Consider the following 26,084-nt stretch of genomic DNA (forward strand, 5'->3'; position numbering starts at 1 on the left):
AAGCATTTGATAACAAATTTAGATAAATTGGCTCATAGCACAAATACCAATATTATCGATTTTTTTTCACCATAGGATCAATTAAACAGAAACAAAACGGAAATGATACACAATGTTAATAATATTGTTGCAAGCAAACATGTATATTATAAAATTGTACAATATTTTAGTTTATTGAAGAACATATCAAATTATCGAAAGTTTGTCACTTATTTTTGTGGTATGGTAAATGTTACAGCATCTGCATTTGTACATTCTTTGTGATAGCATTAAAAAGTAACAGGTATAATCCAACATTATATACTAAGTAATTTATATTTAATCGTTTGTCTAGCTTTGCCAATAGAGTTCGATTCAAGATCAGACATTTTCACGAAAAGAAGCTACAGACACGTCGATTGCCATGATGGTGTATATTAAATTTGTCAAAAGTCTTCTTGTGATTTATCAAGTCTTCAATAAGTCGTATTTCTTGTTCGTGTTGTTTATATATCTACATTCTTGAACTATACTCCGTGCTTATTAGGCATACTATTCAGAAGGCCTCTTTAAAAATAATATCTCGTTTCATTAATGTGTTCTATACCTTGTGTGTTTGTTAATATTCAAAATGTAGAATTTTGTTCTCGATTTAGAGATTGCCGAACAAACCAGTTCTAATTTGTGTACCGTAACGCCTTACAAAGATGAATGTGAGAATCAAGGATGGTTATGGAATTGCAGTCAACTTAGCATTAAAACAATACCGAAGGGTATTCCAGATAAATCTAGAAATAACTGCTTGGCTGTATACCTCTCCAAAAACAATTTTACCATGATATCAAATGAAAAATTGCTAAAATCGGTATAAAATTGTTGCAACGTGTTACAGCTCTCTATCTACAGTACAACCAACTTAAAGTCATCACAAAATCTGCTTTTGGATCAATGAGAAATTTGTGTGTCCTTGACCTTTCTGATTGCAATTTGAGAAAATTGTCTTTTGCAAATCAATCACTTGCGGATTTAACAAATCTTAAAATTTTACGTATACATAACAATAGATTTATAGATGGGGGGTATCCAGATATTGAAATCTCCAGAATACAGACTTTGGAAAAATTAACAATAGGGGTGTTCGAAGGGTTTCAGTTTAAAGAGCCATTTAAAAGGTTAACACAATTGAAAAGTGTAGACTTGCGTCCAGAAAATTCAATATTCCATCTAACTAACACCACGTTTGTCGGTTTGTCCAGCTCTCCTATTTATTACTTGGAGTTGCTTTTCAGGAACATGGTCTTTTGTGACGTAAGCGAAGAAATATTTTGCTCATTTCCATATCTGAAAGGTGTCCTAATTGAGTTTGGTAGATTTTGTGATATGACCGCTGCCTTACTTTCCTTAAAATGCCTTCAGAATAGAACAATGGAATATATTATTTTTAACAGGAATTCAATTATTATAAAGGAAAAAGCAGTATTTCTAAATGAAAAGAATTGTAAATATTTGTTTAATATATGTGCCAAAAAGGTCGACCTTAGTTCAAACGGGATAGATGGAATAACATACAGCCCCTTAAATACACGAATGGGTCAATGCGCGGAGTACTTTGACATATCTAAAAATAGAATTCATGTCTTTAAACTCGAAATTGGAATTGATCTTCTCACACGATATCCAAGATTACATTCTCTAAATATCAGCAATAATAATAAACATTGTGATGATGGTAAAATATTTAACTTACATGTAAGTGAATTCTATCGTATAAATTTCAAGGAGAGGATTAATGTTACCTTTAATCTGTCAAAACATTTGAAAGTTATAAGAGATGTTAATAATTTTCATCGTGGGTCTCCTGATTTTTGGGATAACATAAATTTAACAGTACGTGGTAACAGTTTAAAAGAATTATACCTAACACACACATGTTTGCCTTTCAGAAGTATAAACATCCTCGTTAGAAATTCTTGACATATCTGATAACAACTGTAGTGAAATGAACTTACGAATATTACTTTTTGCCAAAAAACTGGATTTTTTTTTTTGCAAAAAAATGCAAGACTTGGCTTCGATAATTCAAGAATGGGACAACTTTTTATTGGGCTAAAAAGGCTAAAAATTGTTGATTTCAGTAATAATTCTATATATAATTTGCCGAATACCATTTTTGAAGACCAAAAACGTTCTCTTTCTAGTTTAAATCTTGAGCACAACGAACTTTCAAAAATTCCCGTCTCTCATTTACAAAGGCTTGAACAATTAAACTTACGTCACAATAAAATATCATTCTTTGCTAAATCTGACATCGAAAATTTATTCACATTGAATAAAGGTTTACAATTACTTATCAAAGGAAACCCAATTAACTGTGAATGTGCGCATCTTTCCTCTCTCAAACGCATGAGAGAAAATCGTTTCATATTTGGAGATCTTAGCTCTACCCACTGTAATGGCGAACAAGTGTCAATGAAAGATTTTTTTCAGGAAAAATCATTTAAAAAATTTGAAAAGGAATGTCATGCAACCTTATGGCTGACATGGTCTTCTGTTGTGGTGGTCCTTATTCTCACCACGATATTGCTTGCAGTATTAATGAAAAAATATCGTGTTCATATTGATTATGTCATTCTGCGCCTGCGTAGTAGATGGAATGGCATCTTACACGTGGTTAATACAAAAAAATTTCGGTTTGATGCGTTTGTTTCATACGCAGAAGAGGACTTTTAGCTGGTATCTACAACTCTCTACAAGGAATTGAAACGTTTAGGCTTTGAGATTAGCTTACCGGACGAAAACTTCATACCGGGTAGATCAAAAGCTAGGCAACTCCTACAGTGCATTGATGAAAGCCGAAAAGTTATAATCGTCATCACTGAAAACTTTCTTGCTAGTGGATGGAACTCCTAAGCCGTTCAGATGGTAGTTACTCATGCCTTTCACAATCACAGAGAAAAATCCATAGTTGTAATAATTAAAGACGGCATTTCCATAGGGAGATTACACAAGGATCTTAAATATATTTGGTGGTCTGTTATAAGTATTAGCTGGCCTGAAACGGACAAAAACATGGAAATGTTTCGGGAAGAGTTATCTAAAGCTTTGGACTTGGATTAAATAGAAAAAAAAATGTCCAATAATCCTCAACTTTTACACATCTGACTAAATTATTTGTGCATGTACTAAAACTTTCATTTAAATGTACGTGTGCTTGAAATGTCAATATTCTGCAAGTTTTTACGACAACTTTTTTCCTTTTATCATTTGAATCAAAATTTGTCACTTCAAAGTGTTAAATAAATGAAAAGATCATATGCTTGTTCGCCATTTCTTGTGGAAACACAAAAATCCAAGGAAATTGATTTGAATCATTAATTTTTTCACACACTTAATGCTTTTATGAATCCTTATTGTGCAAATTTTATGAAGTTCTCAAAATAAAGAGATAAGGAATGCAATGTTATAAAGAATGAATATTGTTCGTTATCTCCATTTGCTTCATGCATGAATACTTATGTATGACCAGAAAAGAAAATCAAAATTCAGTATCACTTACCGGTAAGTTTTAGGGTATGTTAAAGAAAACATATGCAATGTAAATAACTTGCTTAATAAATATTGATAGTTTCGAAAAATTATCATGGAAATTTCAACACTCATTGTAAACAGGCTTTGTCTCTATGTTTCGGACCAGGAGATTATTTTTAACTGAGTTTGAGAAATTCATGGAAATATTTGACAGGAAACACGACATGAGATTAATTATTTTAGTTTTATCTCTTAAATCGAATTGCATTTTCCCCTTCCTTGAAGAAACCATAAAATTCCTATTAGAATTGTACCCTAATTATGAATAATGTTGTTTATATGAATCCGTTGACAATTTCCTTTTAAAAAAATGCTTCCCAATATTGATAATTGAAAATAGAACTAGTTAATAAGTAAAGCAGAATTTCTTTAAAAAATTTTCCTCAACGTTTTTAAAACATTTTTTGTATTTCTATTTCCAGGCATCTTCCTTGTTAAAAAAACCATTGTATCCTATAGATATATATAGTTTTCCTTGCAGAAATGAGAAACAATTATCTTTTCATTTTAAAAATGGATTTGTAATACCCCCTTTCATCCCCTTTCATCCCCTTTCATCCCTACGGAAATTTTCACGATTTTGCAACCTATTGGTATAAATAACGTCTGGATATATATTAAAGAAATATTGAGAGTCTCTTAAAAATAAAATAAATGAAAAAAGAAATTTCATTTTGTTTCTCAGCCTAATCAGAATCAAGTTTATAAAGTGAGAATAACTTAAAACGTTTTCAAAACTAATCAGACATTTAAATCAATATTGTACAAGATATAATAACAATTTTAAGTTTTCTAAAAAAAAACATTACATAGCTAGTCTATCCACAAAAATATAATGACTCAATAATGACAATCTTTAGGTTTATATCTACAGTATATTGGATTATTAGTTTGTAAAAAAAATGTATTTATTAATTTTTCATTCTTGTTAAAGCTATCTAGACTTTGCTATAGAAAAGCAATATAACGTACCTACGACGTCATGTGATGTCCCAATCCAGACTTTATAAATGGCTCGTGCAGTTTTCTTTCCATACGGAAAAATGTCTGATCATGTGGTCAACTGCATGTCTTTGAAAATTGAATTTTGTTTTGTTATATAAGGAAATACATCGGCTAATGTTATTAAAATCTTGAAATGAAAGAATTACATCTCTTCCATCTAATCTATTTCTTGAATCATTTTAGGGGATAGAATCGTATTTGATTACTCAAGTAAATCAAACACAATATATACCTTACGTTTGCAATGCAAAAGACTTAATTTATTTTTGTGAGAATTTTAATTATTTGCCTAATGAATCAAATTCTACCAACGTTTCGACAGGGATAAGCAGAGGATGTTACTTTAAATTGAACCTAGAAGTAGGATTTAATTCGTTTTTTGACAAGAACCCTGACCGTATTTGATAGATAGTTTTCGATTTACTACCTCAAAAATGTTGGTGAAATTTAGGACATTAATTCTAAGATATATCGAGGACGTATTGTCAATTAACAATGACAATTTCCATTCATATGTTGATACGATATATCCTGGTGAGCTTGACATGAACGATATTACAGAGTCTGACATATTTGTTTCATATTTGGATATTCTACTGGATTAAGACCTTAATTGTGGTAATCAACAACCAAGCTGTATGATAAAAGTGATGACTAACTTTTCAATTGTCAACTTCCCATACTTATGCAGCAATATACTTTCATCATCTGCAGCTTCATACGGAGTTTATATCTCTCAGTTTATTCGATACGCAAGAGCATGCTCTACGTAACTGTGTACGACTTCTAAAACGAGATAAATCATTGACAAAAAATTGATGAAACAAGAATATCAGTAGTCTCGTTTACTTGCGAGTAATTACAATTAAATTTTATCATGGAGTCAAATGTTTTCGGACGTGTTTCATACTTTTTATTATGTCATTATTTATTCATGTACACTGAATTGACGAAGCATATTTCCGTTATTTTCCTATCATAACAAGGAGCACACGGCGGGTGTGACCAGTCGGCAGGGTATGCTCACTCCTCCATGGCACCTGATCCCACCACTAATGTTTTGGAGGTCCGGGCTTTTGATGGACTTTTGATCATGAATACTCTTCGTTTTATCGAAAAGTTTCATTCACATTGAAAGCATTTCCGACCCTTTTCTGTCTCCTTTCCTGCATCAAAGCAATGCGCAATTGTTGATCATCAACCAATACTTCGATGTGATGATGTTATTTTGAACATATTTTTTTGAATTATGACGAACATGTACTTATACAGTATTGCTTTCCCACCATAAATATGTGCATACGCATTGAAATATTTCCCTAAGCCTTGGCCTGTTCAACATTTGCAAGCGCTCACCAAAGTTCCATATGATTTCTTTCGTTTGAGGAACGAATTAGACAGAAATCAATTTCTACTTGGTGTGATAATGAATTACTTTTTCGGAATTACAAGGTTTTCATTCGAATACCTGGTGTATATTACGTAATTCTTTAGAACCGGTATCATTAGCAAGGCTATGTAAGAGGTGAATAGTGATTTAAATACCAGTTTAGGACGACACGTAGTGCACGATAAAGTTTAAAACTCAGATGCAGACCGAAGTAGCGTAGGGCGTGGTTCATCGACATGTTTTAGCCATTGTAGATGATATGAAATCACAGAAAATAGAGTTGAAGAGAGATTTGACAGTGTGGAAAACGAGGTCATGAAAGAAAAGCCATCTTAGATCTTGTTTTTATGAGATAAGTATTCATTTGAGAATACAATTGATCAGTTTTTGAATAAGTAATAAATTAGTGATAACAAGGTTTGTAATAGAGATAATTTGAAAACAAATATATGATTGTATTAAATTATGAGATTCGTTAATTCTCGTCAGTATATCATGGTTTAATTCTTGATTGTTTTATATACTGATAAATATTTTATCTTTGCTGTGATAATAGGTTATTTCCAGAAATAGATAATTTGTTTTGTGGAAAGATGGATTTGTTAAAGGAAGAAAACTGGTGTTTCTGAAAAGCAAAACAAATACGTTACGATAATTTATTTTATTTTTCATTTAATGCAAGTATAAAATTTATAAGATATTATATTTGCACTTATTATATCCAATTAAATATATTTGCTGATCATTTTGAAACGTCCTAAATGCATCAGCATTATAACATGGACATTTCTTGAGTATAGAAAATATCGAGAACTTAAAATTGTTTGAATTTATTTTTCAATTTCAGTTTCTTGCCATTTTGTCAAATGTGCTACTAAAATGAAACGTTTTAGATATGTTGAAGAGAAAACAGTATAGTCTTATGTTTCAGGTAGTTACATGTTGGGGTTGGTATCACGATGAGTATAATGAAGAAGGTGATTTTAAGATCTCCAGAGAAGTACGGTAGATTTTTTCTTTGCGTTTTATGCCAATTGAAAGTTAATTTCAATGCGGACTCCATCACAATGGAAAAGAGAAGCATTTCATATTCTGAACTTTGAATATAATAAATCGTTTTTCGATTTATTTTAGTAGATTATTCAATCATGAATCCGTATAGTAGAGTATGGGGCATAGGTAATTTTTGTTTGGTATCTTTTAACCAAGTATATGTATTAATGACATATAAACTTTATAGAAGAAAACGAGTTCTACTTATCTTGTGATTAATTAATGCAGGACAGGTACGGCTTTGCGTAAGAGAATTAAAGGTTTAGAATATTTGCATTTTGATTTTCATTGTAGTTAAACTAAGGTCTCAATGGAATGATCTACTTAGAATTGAAATTTATCAATTGAGTATTAATTTAAAAAAAAAAAGTAAATAAGATAAAGATGGTATAAAATATTTAAATGAATGATAATTCTGCAATATTTGTGGTGTTGTTAATTGGCTTGATTGAGTTATCTAGAAAAAGAGATTTAAGTATTTAGTTTCAATACTAAAAAGTTTTGATAACAGAAACTGAATTTTTTTCGGTTTTGATTTTCGAGTAAAAAGGAAATTTTGTCAATGAATTTTAATTTTAAAAATGATTCACAAATTGAATTCAACTTTTTCTGAATATTAATTTCATGAGCTGTTTTGCACAATTTTCGTTTTTGGTAGTGTTTGGAAGATTTAAATTTTGATAACGTTGATATATTTCATTTTATAATGAAATGATTTAATGAATGTTTATTAATTGGCAACAATTTTTGGAGTATTTACTTTTATTGAAATTAGTTTTCAGTGGAAAGTGATTTTTATAATACTGTAGCTATTTAAAAGCTGTTATTTTTGAATTTATAACAAAAATTGAATTTGAGCGGAATTCCAGCTCTAACCCAGCTTAACATAGAATATTTTATGGATGTTTATCATAACGCACCTGTGGTGTTTGGTTTCTGGCGGGATTAATTTCAGTAGACAATGAGAAGTACAGAAATAGTCAAATGAAAATCATTATTTCTGTTTGAAATAATATTGAATTGGTTTTGAATTTGAATAACTTTGGCACATATTAGCATATCATGTTTTTATGAATATTTTCCAACCACTTTTATGGTATTGTCATTTGGCAATTTATTAAAGATTGTTTTCATTATATTGCTGATAATATGGAATAGAAATTGATTGGATTCGAATGCTTTGCACATTTTATCATAAAATGATGTTATAGATGTTTATCCAACTACATTTGTGGTGTTGCCATTTGGCGAGTTGGCTAAGTAGAAAGTGGGTTCTTTATCATACGAGTTTGAATTGATGGATGTTTGTCCAACCACATTTGTGATGAAGCCATTTAGTAAGATTGGTTTCTGTAGGAATTGTTTCTTGACATATATTAAAGTAAAAGTTTATAATTTTCATGAAAGCAACGAAAAATTTGATTGGAACTTGAAGTATTTTGATAAATTTATCACATAGTATGAATTTATGGATGTTTTTTGAACTGTATTGTGGTGATGCCATTTGGCGAGTTGGTTAAAGTAGAAAGTATTTCTACATATAAAGTAAAGAAAAAGTTGATTAATCTGATGAAAATAAAGTAAAATTTGATTGAAATTTGAACTTTTTGTTAAATTATATCCTAATATGAATGTATGGATTTGTATCCAACCACATTTGTGGTGATGCCATTTGGCGAGATTTGTTTGTGTAGAAAGTATTTCTACATAAGTATTAAAGTAAAGGTTGATAATTCTGATGAAAATAAAGTAAAATTTGATTGGAATTTGAACTTTTTGATAAATTATATCATAAAATGAATGTATGGATTTGTATCCAACCACATTTGTGGTGATGCCATTTGGCGAGATTTGTTTGTGTAGAAAGTATTTCTACATAAGTAGTAAAAGTAAAGGTTGATAATTCTGATGAAAATAAAGTAAAATTTGATTGGAATTTGAACTTTTTGATAAATTATATCATAAAATGATTTTAAGGATGTTTATCCAACCACATTTGTTTTGATGCCATTTGGTGAGATTGTTTTCAGTAGGAAGTATTTCTACACATGGTAAAGTAAATGTTGATTATTCTGATGAAAATAATGTTATCATAACTTGATTATCAAATGGATGTTTATACAAACACATTTATATTTTTCTTAATTTAAAAAATGATTAGTGCAATTCATAAATTGTGAACTTAATGGTGAAATTTTGATTCGTTTTATCTTTCAGTGATAGTATGCATGTTTTGCTAGCCACAATGATGATGATTTTGATTTTTTTTACAGATTAAGAGAGAGAGAAAAAGAGATCCTATACATATTTACTAAAATATCAGAGTTACAAAATATATGTATCTATCAGTTTTCTAACATCAAATTTGTTCTTCCAGGTATTATTGCACTGCATGAAAATTCGGCTTTACAAAACAAGTAAAGATAAGGTAAATTTATTATTTACAATGCCTTTAATTGGCTTTTCTGAAAAAAGTCAAAGTTGGAAAAGGTAACCTTTACATTAACTTTACATGCACTTAAATATGATGTAATGTCCCACATTGTCTTGACTTTACAAAAAAGTAAAGTTAATATTTACAACCATTAAACACCATATTTAGGATATATTAAATCTGATAATTACAGACCTTAAATTTAATTAAATACCATCTTTAATTACCACAAAAGTTAATAATTTCTGTTTTCCATTCTAGTGAATAAAGCCTTATGCAATTTATAAATAAGATTTTTCTTCCAAGTCGATACTGCGGAAGTCTGGACATCATTATTAATATATACAAAGTAACAAAAAGTTGACTTTAACTTTGTTTATTACTATTTTTTTACAAACATAAGATCAAAAACATCAAGATTCTTGACAGTATATGTTGCCCACATCCTATCCTGCAAATCACATACACATAAATAAGTATCGAAGACAGAGTACATTTCACGAAAAATGTTTTTCGTATGTGACATGTTTTATAATAAAACCAACTGTACATTCTTGAATTTAAAGTTGTGAATCAACATAAAACTACTATGTTCCTCTTTCTAGTGGATATTGGTTTCAGTGGAAATCAATAACTGTCAAAATGTATTTGTCACATCTCTTTTTTCAGAGTCCAAAACTTTTCTTCCCATGCAGGCATTCTTCTAATGCTTTTCCTAAAAGAAAAAAAAAATCTATAAGTATATTTTCAGTGCTTTGCATAAGTATGAATATTTTCAAAGGCATCTGTTATCAGAATTCACAATACCATGATTAATAAAACTAAAAATAATGCACAACCTAATTAATAAATAAAAAGTTCATACATGACCTTAAACCTTAAAAATAACAAGAGGCCCATGGGCCATATCGCTCACCTGAGTAACTTGGGTGATGCAGTTCTTTACCAGATTTCCCCTCTAACTATACCTATCGTACCCCACTACCCTCTTCCTTTTTATGATTTTAATACTTTAGAATCTAAACTACCCGAGGATGCTTCAACACAAGTTTCAGCTTTCCTGGCCCAGTGGTTCTTGAGAAGAAGATATTTAAATATTTATTCATATATTTCTATGTAAAACTTGGATTCCCTATTGTGGCCCCGCCCTACCCCCGGGGGTCATGATTTTAACAATTTAATATCTACACTACCCAAGGATGCTTCCACATAAGTTTCAGCTTTCCTAGCCCAGTGGTTCTTGAGAAGATTTTTAAATATTTGTTATATATATTACTATGTAAAATTTGGATACCCTATTGTGGCCCCGCCCTACCCCCGGGGGTCATGTTTTTAACAATTTAATATTTACACTACCCCAGGATGCTTCCACATAAGTTTCAGCTTTCCTGGCCCAGTGATTCTTGAGAAGAAGATTTTTTTAATGACCCCACCCTATTTTTGTCTTTTCTCGATTATCTCCCCTTGTAAGGGGACTTGGCCCTTCATTTTTACAATTTAAACTCCCCCTCACCCAAGGATGCTTTGTACCAAGTTTGGTTAAAATTGGCCCATTGGTTCTTGAGAAAAAGTCGAAAATGTGAAAAGTTTACAGACGGACGGACGACGGACAAAATGTGATCAGAAAAGCTCACTTGAGCCTTTGGCTCAGGTGAGCTAAAAATTGTATTAATTTAATAAGATGAGTGGACCTCTTATTATTGACATATTATATGAAGAATCAATGGGTTAGGTCATGTATCCCTTATCACAAAAAGCCTAATCCCTAAAATTACAATTAGAGAATTATGTACTTTTTAAGGGTACTTATCACAATCAAAGAATAAATCCCTGATACATAAAGAAATGATAGGTTTTCCTGACTACTCAGTAGTCAGTTTACAAAAAGAACAAAATAGTGCTACATATTTAGCTTAGCTGTACATGTGTACAGAATCATACTCAAGTTATGGTTTAGGATATATGTACCTTTTTCCCAAATAGCGTTATTCTGCTCATGAACTTTTTCCTGATATGGAACAGTAAAAGGACTTGAGGTGAGAGTCCCTCAAATTGAAGATGACAATCATGCTGAAATAGAATTCATACAGTGATTAACATTTTATACACCTGGACAAATATATAGTCAATATTTTTATCAAAAATTATGAGTTTGAAGCACACGGTCACCAAAGAATGAATTGATTTTGAAAACTCATACACAATGCAATCACAGTTAATAGCTATGAACTGCCAAACACCCTTTCTTTATCAAGAATACTTTAAAATTAAATCTAAACAATACTTGCCATCTATAATTATTATAGATGGCAAGTATGGCATTACGTAAGGAGACATACAAAGAATACTTGGACTTCTGTGATGTTGACCCTTCAAAACTTCTGAAGCACTGCTCAACTAGGTGGTTAAGTCTGGAGAAGTGTGTCAAAAGGTTGCTGCACCACTGGCCTGCTGTGACAAGCTACTTCAACTCGCACAGTGATGTAGAGAAGCCTGGACGAGTTAAGAGAGTGGCAGAGCTCCTCAGTAGCCATGAGATGAGGATGACATTCCACTTCTTAGGCTATGTGTTGGAGCCATTGAATGAATTCAACACTACATTTCAGGTATATAAACTATAATCTTAATTTATTAATAATTTTTATTTTATAAATCACAAAATTAAGAACTGTATTCTTATTCAAGTACTAATTTCTTCTTCTACCTTTGTAGGCTGATGAATCAAGGATTGGGTATCTTGGAGAAGAAATCCACAAACTCCTAAGAAAATTCCTTGGCCGTTTTATAAAGGCAGGAGTGATCAAGAATTCCAAGGACCTCATCAGTGTGGACTTCCAAAATCCAGAAAACCAGCTCCAAGATAACATTCTTGCAGTTGGAATTCTTACCAGGTCCTACATTGCAGAGAATGAAGAGGACATTCCACCAGTAGACTTGGCAAAATTTTTCCAGTAAGTTTAGATTCTGACCTTTTAATTTTTTTAAGCTGACAGTTCTCAGCTCAGTTTAAGTGAAGAAAGTGAATAATTAAGTTACTAAAAAACTTCCTTCAAACATTTGTGGTATGCAGTGTTCATCATGTAACTTTAAGGAATGTTGTATTAATATAGAAAAACTCATATTGATATTATACCTGTTTGTTTTTGTCTAATTCTAGGAATGTAAGGGGGTTCTACTGTGCCATCACAAAGAAAATGCTAAAGCACTTTCCATTCAATGACCCAGTCGTCAGCGATTTAGGATTCCTGAATCCTCTCAGAAGGGAAGAGACCACCTTGCAGTCTGTTGTGGAAATTGCAAGAAGATTCCCTGCCATAGTTCAGGAAAAGGACTTCCCAAAGTTGGAAGAGGAGTTTCTGGACTTCACTGTTTCTCCTGACTGTGACCTTCCAAACTTTGAGAAAGGGCAGACTAGAATAGACTCATTTTGGGGAGAGATGGGGCAAATGACCAACAAAATCTCTGGAACACCAAGATTTCCAATTCTGAGTAAAATTTCTCAGGCCATGTGCTGCATTCCAAACAGCAATGCAGATTGTGAGAGGGTGTTCTCCCTTGTGAGAAAAATTCAGACAGAACAAAGATCTTCCATGGACAATCAGACCTTATGCAGTCTTCTTTGTGCTAAAATAAACTGTAGAGAGGAATGTCATCAAGTGACACCATCTAAGGACACTCTGAAACTTACAAAATCAGCTGCTTACAATTACAATAAAGAACATTAAAGTCCATCATTTGTTATTTCTTAGCTATCAGTATAAATAAAAAGAACGCGCGATGACTTTTTTACTATCCAAAAAGGTCGTCGCGCGTTTTCTCCCCCAAGAAAAATTTGGAATGTTGACAGGTATGATAATATGAAACTTGAGAACCCGCCTCTTCTTCATGGCAGATCTTTTAATTTTCTCATGGTAGGCTGAGTAGCTTGAGCCTATACAAAAGAAATTGAACATTTAAATATGAATACATTTGACAATAATGACTCCTGAACAAGTCAAGCACTAAATAATGTAAATGTTTGTTCAAGTAACATTTTACGATACTTATTATTTGATTTTTTAAAAATGTGCTTGTACCAAAGAACTTTGGGATCCTCAATCATGTTTTGTCATCGTCCTCGCCCCGTCTCAATGTTTTCCCTTCAACAATCTGCATACTGATTTCACTCAACCTGTATTTTAACAAAATGGACACAATTAAAATACAAAATGTTATAAATAAAATAAACTTATTTGTCAATTTCGGAGTTGAAACTCTCAACCAAGGCATAAATACATCTGTAACTAAGTTTTATGACAACTGATTGTGTATATTCTCAGTAATTAGCAAAAACCCGGTTTCAGTTTCAAATTCCCGGCCCGGCTCGGTTTTAACTACTCATTTTAGTCCCACTCCAGAATTGTTTTTCTTTGTCTTGTTTAATATTCCAGAGACATACACCTTTACAGAATAAACTGAAACCCATAAACATTTAATCCCCAAATTATCAAAATACTAATCTAACATTCTGGCAGTAAATAACATATACAGCGAAGTTTTGTTTCACTACATTTATGCACAATGTACTGATCTATGCTGAAAGTGAAAACGGTTGGAAATCGTAAACAAACCTGCAGTGCATGCCAATCCGGGAGTTCGAGCAGTTGTCAAGACAAGAATCTCCTTAAATCTAGATGAGGTTTCAAAAAATTACCACAGGTTGCAAACTTCGTCAAAATAGCGATGCAGACCCGCTCCACTTGATTTGAAATGATTGGCTATTCAGCCGAATTCACAGTGCCATAGTTGGGTTACTTATCAGAGTAGATCGTTCGTTTTACATTCGAGAAGAGTTTACATATTATTTGAATGAAGAGGATAACATAATACTGAACTGAAAATTGTGTGTAAAGTATGTTTTAGTAGTTTACAATACAGACTGTAAATGTGCGGGAGATTTTATAGATATTGAAGCTTGTAAACAAAACCAATAAACGTAGGACTTATTCACGGCAACGTATGGGAACCAGAACAGGGAACCAGTCTAGAAGGCAAAGAAAATTCCGCCAAGTAAACAACAAAGAAAGGGATTTGGGATGTTGTCAGTTGTCATACATGCCAACTTTTGAAAATTCCCATGGGGGATTTAGCGCGTGACGACAATTTTCAAAGCTCTAAATTCGCGACATTTTGTCGTAAAATTAAATGATAATGAAATGATCTTTTTTTAAATTTATAATATTTGATATCACTTATTAATACAACTTAAGGATTAATTTAACACAAAAAATTAGTTAAAAAAATTTTTAAAAATGTTTTTTTTCCAAAATTGAAATATTTTTGCTAAAATAAGTGCTTCTCTCATTAAAAACATGTTTTTTTTCTACCAGGACACAAACATCATGTAATTTAGTGAAAAATTGAAAATTGTACAACTTTTAAATCATTTTTTTCAAAGGCTAAAAAATATATGAGGTTTTGATACTGTAAAGTCCTGTTTCTGGAAACATTTTTGAGATTTTTTAATTATATTTCAATTAATTAGAGATTCTAATAAGGTATTAAATTTACTGAAATTTATACCACCTATCCGAAGGAGAATTATTATTTTTTTTTTTACAGTCATGAAATTTTTCAGGCTTGAATGGTGCCATGTGGGTATTTCCTTAAGTCATGCACATACCTATAAAATATTACTTTTGGGAGAAGGAAGGGAAAAGAAATTCTAACTGACATACACTTGATTGTTTCATCTTAATTTCATAATATTTTAACTGGCAAACTTTACAATATTTTTCATTATAGGTAGATAAAATCAGCAGCTATGCTTTGTAGTTTTCTACTTTCGTTTTCAAAAAACGATCTCTTTGGATTCCGATTTTATAGACTGATTAGTATTTCATTGTCTTTAATTTATGTTTTTAATAAAATGACTAACAATTAACACATTAATCTATGTGTTTCACCTTGCATACCCCTTAAAACTGACAAGATAATCCCCTAATTGCCCCAAGCTAGAAGCTACTTGTACCTGGACAACTGCGCGCGTTCAAGCGTGAAGTGATTTCCTGTGGCTAATTAACATTGTTAAATAAACAATGAAACTTATCTGAGTGCATTGAATAAACAAGTTTGACATTGTTATCCCCATTGTCAAAATTCAGCGGTAGGGAATCTTTTATAATCGGAAATTTTGGTGATTTTTTCAAATCGGGAAATTGGGGCAATTTTTCTTTCACGATCGGGAAAGCGGGATGAAAAGGTAAAATCGGGAGGATCCCGCCTAAATCGGGAAAGTTGGCATGTATGAGTTGTATGTATACATTATGTGCGACGGTGACTGCAAGGTAATACATGTGTCTTATTTGTCGCGAATAATTCGTTTCATTTTATTATGGAAATTTATCCGTCCCAACACTGGCAGAAATATAGTTAATCTGACTTCAAAATTCCTTCCTCTGTTCCCCCAAGTACATGTAACACTCTTCGCTCACATTTTTTTTTTAATTTTCATTGTATATTTTTTGTAGAAAAAAAGGAATGTGGGGCTAATGCATGCTGCTAAGGATGGAAAGGTCTTGTGTTTATTGGTTGTGCCTGAGACACCAGTCACAGGTGTACCTTGTTTCCATTTTAGGTAATGTCTTTTGAGTTTTTTTAAGTAGAGGGAACAATGCAATTTTCATTCAATATAAATGTAAAATTCTAGAGATATTTTTTTTTAACATTGCTGGATACTCACTACATGATTTTATCTAAAGAAAAGTATTTAAATTATTTTCTCACATTTTTTAAAGAGGCTGGGTATGGTGAAGAGATAATTCATTTTTTATTCAAAATTTTATTTTCCATGCATTTGTACAGGGATTCTATATACATATGAGGTGAGCGGCAGATTTAATTTTGAAGATGGGTGACTTTCTGATGTTGTGATGAAGATTGTTGAAAGGGATTATCAACATAGAACCAATCCATATGAATGTGCAAGTCAGGTGAGGATTGGACTTCAACGTGTAATCAAGAAATGTTTATACATAATGATTATGTGCAATGGTGACTGCAAGGTAATACATGAGTCTTATTTGTTGCGAATAATTTGTTTCATTTTATTATGGAAATTTATCCATCCCAACACTGGCAGAAATATAATTAATCTGACTTCAAAATTCCTTCCTCTGTTCCCCCAAGTACATGTAATACTCTTCGCTCTCATTTTTTTTTTTTTTTTAATTTTCATTGTATATTTTTTGTAGAAAAAAGGAATGTGGAGCTAATGCATGCTGCTAAGGATGGAAAGGTCTTGTGTTTATTGGTTGTGTCTGAGACACCAGTCACAGTTGTACCTTGTTTCCATTTTAGGTAATGTCTTTTGAGTTTTTTTAAGTAAAGGGAACAATGCATTTTTATATCATTCAATATAAATGTAAAATTCTAGAGATAACTTTTTTCACCATTGCTGGATACTCACTACATGATTTTATCTAAAGAAAAGTATTTAAATTATTTTCTCACATTTTTTAAAGAGGCTGGGTATGGTGAGGAGATAATTCATTTTTTATTCAAAATTTTATTTTCCATGCATTTGTACAGGGAGTCTTTATACATATGAGGTGAGCGGCAGATTTAATTTTGAAGATGGGTGACTTTCAGATGTTGTGATGAAGATTGTTGAAAGGGATTATCAGCATAGAACCAATCCATATGAATGTGCAAGTCAGGTGAGGATTGGGCCTAAAAAAATTATGTTTGTTTCCTGTAACCCGACCGACCCATTCAAATTATCCCTTGGTGGATTTTTTTTCCCTGACAAATGGCAAAACTTTGTTTGATCAATCAGCTGATTCCATTTATTAAATTAAAACAATAGCTTGTAGTTTAATTTGAGACATAAAATATGTCAACTTAGTTTACATTTACCTTGAATATAAAGAGTAATCATTATTGTAACAACAGTTTCCCCCTACAACTTTCTGAAGTTTGTTTTTAGCCGCTTGGCAGCCATTTTGGGTGTCCACTGTAAATATAACACCTGGTATTTTCAGTCTGGGGATGTTTCACCATCCGTAAGCAAAAAAAAAAAAAAAAAAAAAAATCCGACCTACCGACCCTTGATATTTTGGGAATGTTACAGGAAACTAACTTATTTTTTTTTAAGCCTTGGACTTCAACATGTAATCAAGAAATGTTTATTTATTGCATAGCTTAGTGAAAGCACGCCACAAACATTTTAAGTATCTCAGTAAGTTTCATGGATATTACAGATGTATCACTATTATATGTTTGACATTGAGTCGCAATGTCTAAATTTCCATTATGTTTAGTTATACATGTTTAAGTGACTTAAGTATGTCTTCTAAAGCTTGTGCTTTAATTTCAATAGAAGTAATGAAAACCTCTTTAAAAATTGTATTGTTTTTCTTTATAATTTTTAAAATGATTATTATTAGGACTTGTACAACACCTGAGTACCTAGATGACTGTTGAACTAATTGGTGAACAAGAAAAGATGTCAGAGAGGGGAATCCAATACAGATGCCATGATCAAGAATATATACTCTTAACAATGATATGATCAAGAATATGTAAACTGTAACGATTTAAAATATCTTATCTGTAAATCACTCTTCATTACTTAATTGTTCACACATTATCATCTACACTTATGCTATAAATCTTATCTGTATATTAATCGCCCCCTCTTATCTAACCCCCTGCTGATTGTTATGACCTGTGTATTGACTCCTGATCTTAAGGATCTTGTAATGTGCTCCTGATCGTCAGGAACGGATCTTGAGTATATATATAGTGCGACAGAATTTTAGAATAAGATAGGAAGATGGAAATATAGAAGACTTAGTAGATAGAACTGTTAGAGTTAGATAAAGTTACTCACTTACTTGGACTATTACATAATATTTCTTGGATTTATATGTACATGTGATTGTTTTACTTGAATTTATTTTTTGTGAATTATTTTTCCTGAATGTTTCTATTTATGATGTGCTGTGTAAGTAAACTGTAGACTAGAATTTCGGCATCTATTTTCAAGATATGAGGAACAAGATAAGTTAATTTATTCATGCAAACTGACATTATGAAATGTGTTGCAAGACCGCTCGATGCTGCGCTACAAACTAACTAGGAAATATCTTGGAGATTTATAGATGAACATGCAAGCATTCATGATTTGGAATGTTATTCAGCCAGAGAGTTTTTGCACAAATTTAATTTTCAGTACAGTAATTTAAACTGGATGTGTAATTTTCAGTACAGTTGTGTAAAATGAATATGTTACTTATTATGATTGTCAATTTCTCAACAGGACATAATTGTAGTTTATTTATACGATCACTCTTGCAGAACAAAACACACAGAACTTTTTTTTCTCTGTGTGCATCATGCACTTGAAAATGTTTTACACCACCATGTTTACATATTTTACATTGATGACATGTAAATCGAGCAGACACATGAAAATGCGTATATCTGGATACATGCAAACATGCATCTACCATAACCTATAACATATTTTCCAAGGTGTGTGAAGTCGAGCACATACATGAAAATGTGTGAAGCTGGACACATACACAAATACACATACATCTGCCACAACCTATTACATATTTTCCAAGGTGTGTGAAGTCCAGCACATACATGAAAATGTGTGAAGCTGGACACATACACAAATACACATGCATCTGCCACAACCTATTACATATTTTCCAAGGCGTGTGAAGTCAAGCACATACATGAAAATGTGTGAAGCTGGACACATATGCAAACACACTAACATATACATACCACAGACATAAAAACATAATCTAAACTAAGTCAAGCACAGACAGGCTCACTGGGTGAGGCTGGATTCATACATGATCTCATGCATTTTGCAAACTGCATCTTCACATATATTCTAATAGATTTTTCACCATTTTTTGTGTTTGTGAATATGTAAAATGCATCATTTTGCATTACAAGTTGAAGATGTTATTTGCCTGTATGTAAGCGCAAATTAAATAGCCTTTTATGTAATTTTTTCACATTTTAAATTCAATTTAAACTGCAAAGTTTATTTCATATATGTACATGCACCATAAAGAATAAATAATATCCCAGGTAGCACAAAACATTTTCAAAACATTTTATTGGTGTTGTAAAAAGGTTTTTTCGAAACATTTCAGACAAAACATTTTAAATATGTTTTTAAAACATTTCTTTTTCTCATTATAACATTTTAAAAACATTTTTAAAATGTTTTCAAAAAGCTTATGAATAAATCCTTTTGGAACATTTTTCTAAAACATTTTTAAAACGTTTTAAAAATATTTCAAAAGGAATTTTTAGCTTTCAAATATCAAATATTTTTATATTACGTTTTAAAAACGTTTTTAAAACATGAAATTGAAACATTCCTTTACCATAAATTTGAAACATTGCATAAATACGTCTCTGAAACATTTAGAAGGAACATTGTCAAAATGTTTTTGAAACATTCTTAATTCATTTAAGGGTTTTTATAGCTTCCAAATATCTAAAAGATCTTATAAAACGTTTTAAAAACGTTCTTAAAACATGAAATGAAACATTCTTTTTCTGTAAATCGAAAACATTGAATATACGTTTCTAAAACATTTGTAAGGAACATTTGAAATTTTTTTTAGAACATTCTTAAACATGTTAAAATCGCTGTTAGTTAAAAACATTCAATTCCGGATATTTTTAGGTCTAGGCAGTGAAAATGTTTATTTAAAACATTAACTAAAATAATTATTTTCACTACAATTAAAACATTTTATTTGTAGTTTTGACATTTTTTAAAAACATTTTCAAAATGTTCTTAAAACATTTAAATAATGTATTATTGCGATTTTTCTAAAATTTAGTTTATGAAGGAAAAAAAAGAAAATAATTAGAAAGAATATAGTGTTAAAATGAGGAACTGTAGTAATTTTTTAATTGAAAGATTTTTTCCTGTATTTTATAATGATTTCTAGTTTTGACTTACCTTATTGATAAAACAGACATACTTTATATAAAGTACTTTGATTAAACAAATCAAGAAATGAAAGGATAGGCAAATAAAAAAAAATAAAATATAAATTAATGTATAAAATGAAAAACATTAAATAAAACTCTCAATGTCTTTTAAAAAAATTATGCAAATCTGTGATCCACTCCCAGAATTTTACTCTGAGGCATTAGATAGGGATTGGCACACTGGTCAGTTTCAGTGTCTTGATAACCTCTTATGCAATTCTCCTGCTGGGCAGCGCATTACAGAGTATAGTGGTTTGCTGCTTATCTAGGCCAAATTTTGAATTCTGGTAAACAAGATGTGCGCGCTTACTCCATGCCAATTTGAATGAGAAGACTTTGCACCATATAGACCACGACAATAACCTTGGGATTTATTAACTTTGAATGGTAAGAATTATTCCTTTATCATAGACTTTAAAAGATCATTTAAAATTACATGTTCTTTTATACTACCAGTGATAATCAATAACTTTGTACAAATGTATGTAGCAATGACAAAGCATTAAGATTATATACAGTCATGTATTTGATTTGAATATTTCAATCTTTAGGCAACACAATTATATCTTTGTTTCAAGTATTCGTTGTCTTTGTGAGATGTTAATCATCAAACAATATTTTGATTTAAAAATGAAATTTCTTTACAGCATGGTGTTGATTGCATCATCCGTATTTTCGAATTCCCACATTCAAAAGACCCGCCTTTGGTGAAGGCAAAGGTGTAAGTAAATACTATAACTCTTCAATAATATTGTCATAGTAATTATTTTTCTGCTTTTTTCAATGCAAATGAGGAAAGAACTTAAATTTGATATAATTATTTAAAAATATTTTTTGTATATTTCCATTGATTATCTTAAGATACAAACACAATTTTGAAATCTCCTTATCTTTACAGATTGTGCTTTATTCTCTCCGAGGGGCGGATTCCTTATCGGCCTTTTCAGTGTATGTGATTCTAACTAAGTCTTATAGATCCGCCGCTCTGTTCTACCTATACCATGTAAACAGTGAACATAGGATTTCTGTGATTCTGTTCTTTTAAAATTCAGTGAATGGATTAGACGCCGTTTTCAACCTTTAAAAACCCGGTGACTTGAAAGAAAATAAATTAAAACTTGTACCGAGAATGGAATTTATATGTGATTAACATATTGAATATGGGTTTGTATTAAAAATTCAAAAATTAAATATAATTTATGTTTATCTTTTTTTTAATATAAATATTTCATTATTTAATGATATAAAGTAAAAATTCAGGAAAAATACTTTTGCAACCTTGACTTGAATGTTTTGAAAACGTTTTAAAAACCAAACAAATCAAAAGTTTGAAAATGTTTTTGTTACATTTAAAAACAATGTTATGATAACATTTGTTGAAATATTTAGTAAAATGTTTTAAAAACATTTAAAAAACCATACAAAATCACGTGATTAAAACATTGTCGTAAAATGTTTTTGTGACATTTTAAGAAAATGTTCCGGAAACATTTGCTGAAATATTTCACTAAAATGTTTTAAAAACGTTTAAAAAACCATACAAATTCACGTGATTAAAACATTATTGAAAATGTTTTTGCAACATTTTAAGAAAATGTTCTGACAACATTTTGCTGAAATATTTCACAAAAATGTTTTAAAAACGTTTAAAAAACCATACAAAATCACGTGATTAAAACATTATTTAAAAATGTTTTCGCAACATTTTGAAAATGTTTCAAAAACATTTTAAAAATGTTTTTGTGTTAGCTGGGATTGTACCGGTATTATATTTTAAAGTGAAATGGGACCTCCATTTCATAAGCAGAAATGTGAAATTTATACTTATCATCTGTATTTTTTTTTTATTTTGTCTCACATGTATCTGAATGTGTAAAGGAAAACAAAAGTCAAAGATAGCTCAATATAATGTTTATATTCAAGGTTATAACTGGATATTGTTTGTGCTGTATATCTGACTCATCATATGATGAGAAGCAAAAATACAGAATATTTTAGATCATTTTTGCTTGGAAAATGAAAATTATCAATATGCCATTTTTTCCCATTGTTATATTATTAATTAATATATCATTAATATCAATGTACATATGAAAAATCTATGCCATCCAATTCAGAGAGTTGTAGGCAATCCTGGTGCAGATAATATTTTTTTCCCGTGTTTCGTAATAGAGCGGGAACACATTGTATGAGAGGAAAGTATATTAATGGTTTTGGTTGTATATGTGGGCGTGGCCAAAGGAAGGCCAATGAGTAATGAGTATTCAGTAAGGTGTTCAAATCATTCTAAGCCAGTGCTCTTCAATACACACACATTTTTTTTTTTGCTTTATATATAATATATATCATATTTGTATAAATATACTGGTAATGGAAATAACAAAACTGTAGTAATGTACCCAGTATTTTAATTTGGATTTTTTCATACATGCAAATATTATAGGGTGTTCGTGCATTTTTAAGTATTGCACTGAATGCACGTCCGGCATTCTCTCTTGAGACATTATTTACATAGCGACGGACACAGGTTTTCCATAGTTAACCATCTATGGTTTTTGCCTGGGCGGTTTTTAATGTCTGTGATAGGGGTATAATTTATTACAGGTAAAATATTTTACAAATGCATTCCAGTGTTTTATTGTTTCACATTCAATGTAATGTATGTTAGATATGTATCAAAATAAACGCCAGCTGCTCCAACTAAGCTAACCTGGCTTACAGCATAGTTGTTGTATTATTTGAGGTGTAGTCTGTCAAATAATGATGAGTCGAGTGTTTGATTCTGTAGATGACCATTTCTAATACTAATTTCAACTGGAAATGGATACAAGATAATAAAAAAAAATATCTTTGACATTTGTCTTAAAATTCTGGGTCCCCACTAGATTAGATTCTTTAACTAACTGTGAAAATCCAAAGTATAAGTGTATTAAACAATAGTCAGCATTTAAATAAGACTTTTATAAAATATGTATATTTAATGACTTTAATATGGCATTAAAGGTGAAAGGTTATATTTAATTATCTTTTCCTGTAAGTAAAGGTTACCTTTTTACCTTTACTTTTTGTAAAGTTTATACAAAGATGACCTTGCTTTTTGGAGCACCTTTAATGAAATTTACTTTGCAAGTAAAGTTTTGTAAAGGTGTTTTTTCAAGCAGTGTTGGTTATCGTCTTCTTACGTTTAATTCAAGCACCATGAGGTACTAATCTGTGTACCAATAATGACAGAGTTTCAAAGAGTCACATATCCAAGGAATTGAGATGGCAGTCAAGATATTTCACAGGAATGTGTATTTTGTGCTATTTTGATATTGGATGATGAATATACTTCTATGTATAACTGTGTCGAATTCATTTCATATATTTGAGGTCTTCTTCCCTGGGACTTCACGATAAATCGTATCGTATGCGTTGAATTTGACTTGAAACTATACTCAATACTAAAGTGCAGCAAACATTTATCGATCTATGGAGAGGATGTGTGCATAACATCAAGACTTTTACAATCAGACTCACATGGTGAATTGCGTTATGGATTTTCAAAAGACGACGGTGTATTGAATTTGTTTAGGATGGATATACATGTATATGTATTTTTTTTGGTGACTATTTAATTGTTTTCAAAACATTTTATTGGAAAATTTCTGTAAAATTTTATGTATTTATTATGTTTAAAATATTGAATGACTTATGATTTAAATGAATTTTGCTGGATTGAATTTAAAATTAATGATTTTATACTTTCATTTTCCCGTTCTTTGTATTTAGAGCTACTGCGTGTCGTTGCTATGTCCAAATGGTGTGTTTGTTGTTTATTGTACTTTCATTTGAAAGTAATGAATGGATTTAGAGTAGAAATATGATTTCTTTCCTTTGAGGAACGAATTAGACAGAAATCAATTTCTACTTGGTGTGATAATGAATTACTTTTTCGGAATTACAAGGTTTTCATTCGAATACCTGGTATATATCACGTGGTTCTTTAGAACCGGTCTCGTTAGCAAGGCTAAATAAGAGGTGAATAGTGATTTGAATACCAGTTTAGGACAACACGTAGAGCACGATAAAGTTTAAATTTTATCATGATTTATTCAATCCAACATAAACTTGTATATACAAATTGATTTTCATATTTTGCATATGTTATGTACACAGCACAAATAAAGCTACTGCGTGTCGTTGCTATGTCCAAATGGTGTGTTTGTTGTTTATTGTACTTTCATTTGAAAGTAATGAATGGATTTAGAGTAGAAAACAGAAATGTTCGCGAGCGCTCGCTCTGTTGAACATGCCTCTGGTATATTTCATACTTCTTTGCTATTTATTATAACATCCTTTATTACAAAATTGATGTGATTTTTTAGGAAAATGGTAAAGTTTGTTTTTATTTTAAAAGATTCAACTATTTCTAAAGTTAAGAATTCAAGATATGTAAAGTTAACTACTAGTAACTGGCTACTAGTAGCTGGCTACGACAAGTGGTAAAGTTAGCTACTAGTAGCTGGCTACGAGAAGTAAGTAAAGTTGGCTACTAGTAACTGGCTACTAGTAGCTGGCTACGACAAGTGGTAAAGTTAGCTACTAGTAGCTGGCTACGAGAAGTAAGTAAAGTTGGCTACTAGTAACTGGCTACGACAAGTGGTAAAGTTAGCTACTAGTAGCTGGTTACGATAAGTAAGTAAAGTTGGCTATTAGTAACTGGCTACCAGTAACTGACTTGAACATTCTAGTACCTTTTATATTAAATTATGCCAATTTGGGGGAAATGATCTGGCACTAAAGTTACCAAGATATCGTTATTAATAAACTCAGCTACTAGTACCGTTAAAAGTGTGCAATTTTGGGAGATAAATGTTGTTATTATACAAGAAACTGGATTTTTGCACCGCTGATATCCACTGATATTGTTGATAAAAACAATCTCTGAGCTTTTCCACATGATCTGGCACTAAAGTTGACAAGATATCGTTAGTAAAAAACTCAGCTACTAGTACTTTTGTTTAAAATTATATAATTTTGGGAGACAAAAGTTGTATTCAAGAAGTAGCTGGATATTTACACCGCTGATATCAACTGATATTGTTGATAAAAACAATCTCTGAGCTTTTCCACATGATCTGGCACTAAAGTTACCAAGATATCGTTATTAATAAACTCAGCTACTAGTACCTTTTGTTTAAAATTATGCAATTTTGGGAGACAAATGTTGATATTATAGAAGTAGCTGGATATTTAAACCGCTGATATCCACTGATATTGTTGATAAAAATACTCCCTAAGATTTTCCACATGATCTGTCAGTAAAGTTACGAAGATATCGTTAGCAATAAACTCAGCTACTAGTACCTTTTGTTTTAAATTATATAATTTTGGGAGACAAAAGTTGATATTCCAGAAGTAGCTGGATATTTACACCGCTGATATCAACTGATATTGTTGATAAAAACAATCTCTGAGCTTTTCCACATGATCTGGCACTAAAGTTACCAAGATATCGTTATTAATAAACTCAGCTACTAGTACCTTTTGTTTAAAGTTATGCAATTTTTGGAGACAAATCTTGATATTCCAGAAGTAGCTGGATATTCAAACCGCTGAGATCTACTGATATTGTTG

At 31.0% G+C, this 26,084-nt stretch overlaps 1 protein-coding gene and 1 long non-coding RNA gene across 2 annotated transcripts; both read left to right on the plus strand.

Moving 5' to 3' along the window:
- Nucleotides 1–11,764: 11,764 nt before the first annotated feature.
- On the plus strand, nucleotides 11,765–13,174 carry LOC134257728 (uncharacterized). Its single transcript, XM_062740326.1, has 3 exons — nucleotides 11,765–12,055; nucleotides 12,162–12,400; nucleotides 12,607–13,174. The coding sequence occupies exons 1-3, from the start codon at nucleotides 11,765–11,767 to the stop codon at nucleotides 13,172–13,174; spliced, it is 1,098 nt and encodes a 365-aa protein (XP_062596310.1).
- Nucleotides 13,175–15,725: 2,551 nt separating this feature from the next.
- On the plus strand, nucleotides 15,726–19,496 carry LOC134257723 (uncharacterized). Its single transcript, XR_009989985.1, has 6 exons — nucleotides 15,726–15,775; nucleotides 15,959–16,065; nucleotides 16,293–16,420; nucleotides 16,682–16,787; nucleotides 17,019–17,146; nucleotides 17,876–19,496. It is a non-coding gene; the product is annotated as an uncharacterized LOC134257723 (long non-coding RNA).
- Nucleotides 19,497–26,084: the final 6,588 nt, after the last annotated feature.

The sequence above is a fragment of the Saccostrea cucullata genome, unplaced genomic scaffold (genome assembly GCF_032062105.1).
Source record: "Saccostrea cucullata isolate Sc308-1 unplaced genomic scaffold, CSIRO_AGI_Scuc_v1 ctg828, whole genome shotgun sequence".
Taxonomy (NCBI): Eukaryota; Metazoa; Mollusca; class Bivalvia; order Ostreida; family Ostreidae; genus Saccostrea; species Saccostrea cuccullata.

Bases quoted from the DNA above. Each gene is read 5' to 3' on its own strand.
- LOC134257728 (XM_062740326.1), top strand. From the start codon at position 11,765: ATGGCATTACGTAAGGAGACATACAAAGAATACTTGGACTTCTGTGAT. The intron at 12,056-12,161 runs GTATATAAACTA...CTACCTTTGTAG, and splicing joins AATTCAACACTACATTTCAG to GCTGATGAATCAAGGATTGG. The intron at 12,401-12,606 runs GTAAGTTTAGAT...GTCTAATTCTAG, and splicing joins GACTTGGCAAAATTTTTCCA to GAATGTAAGGGGGTTCTACT.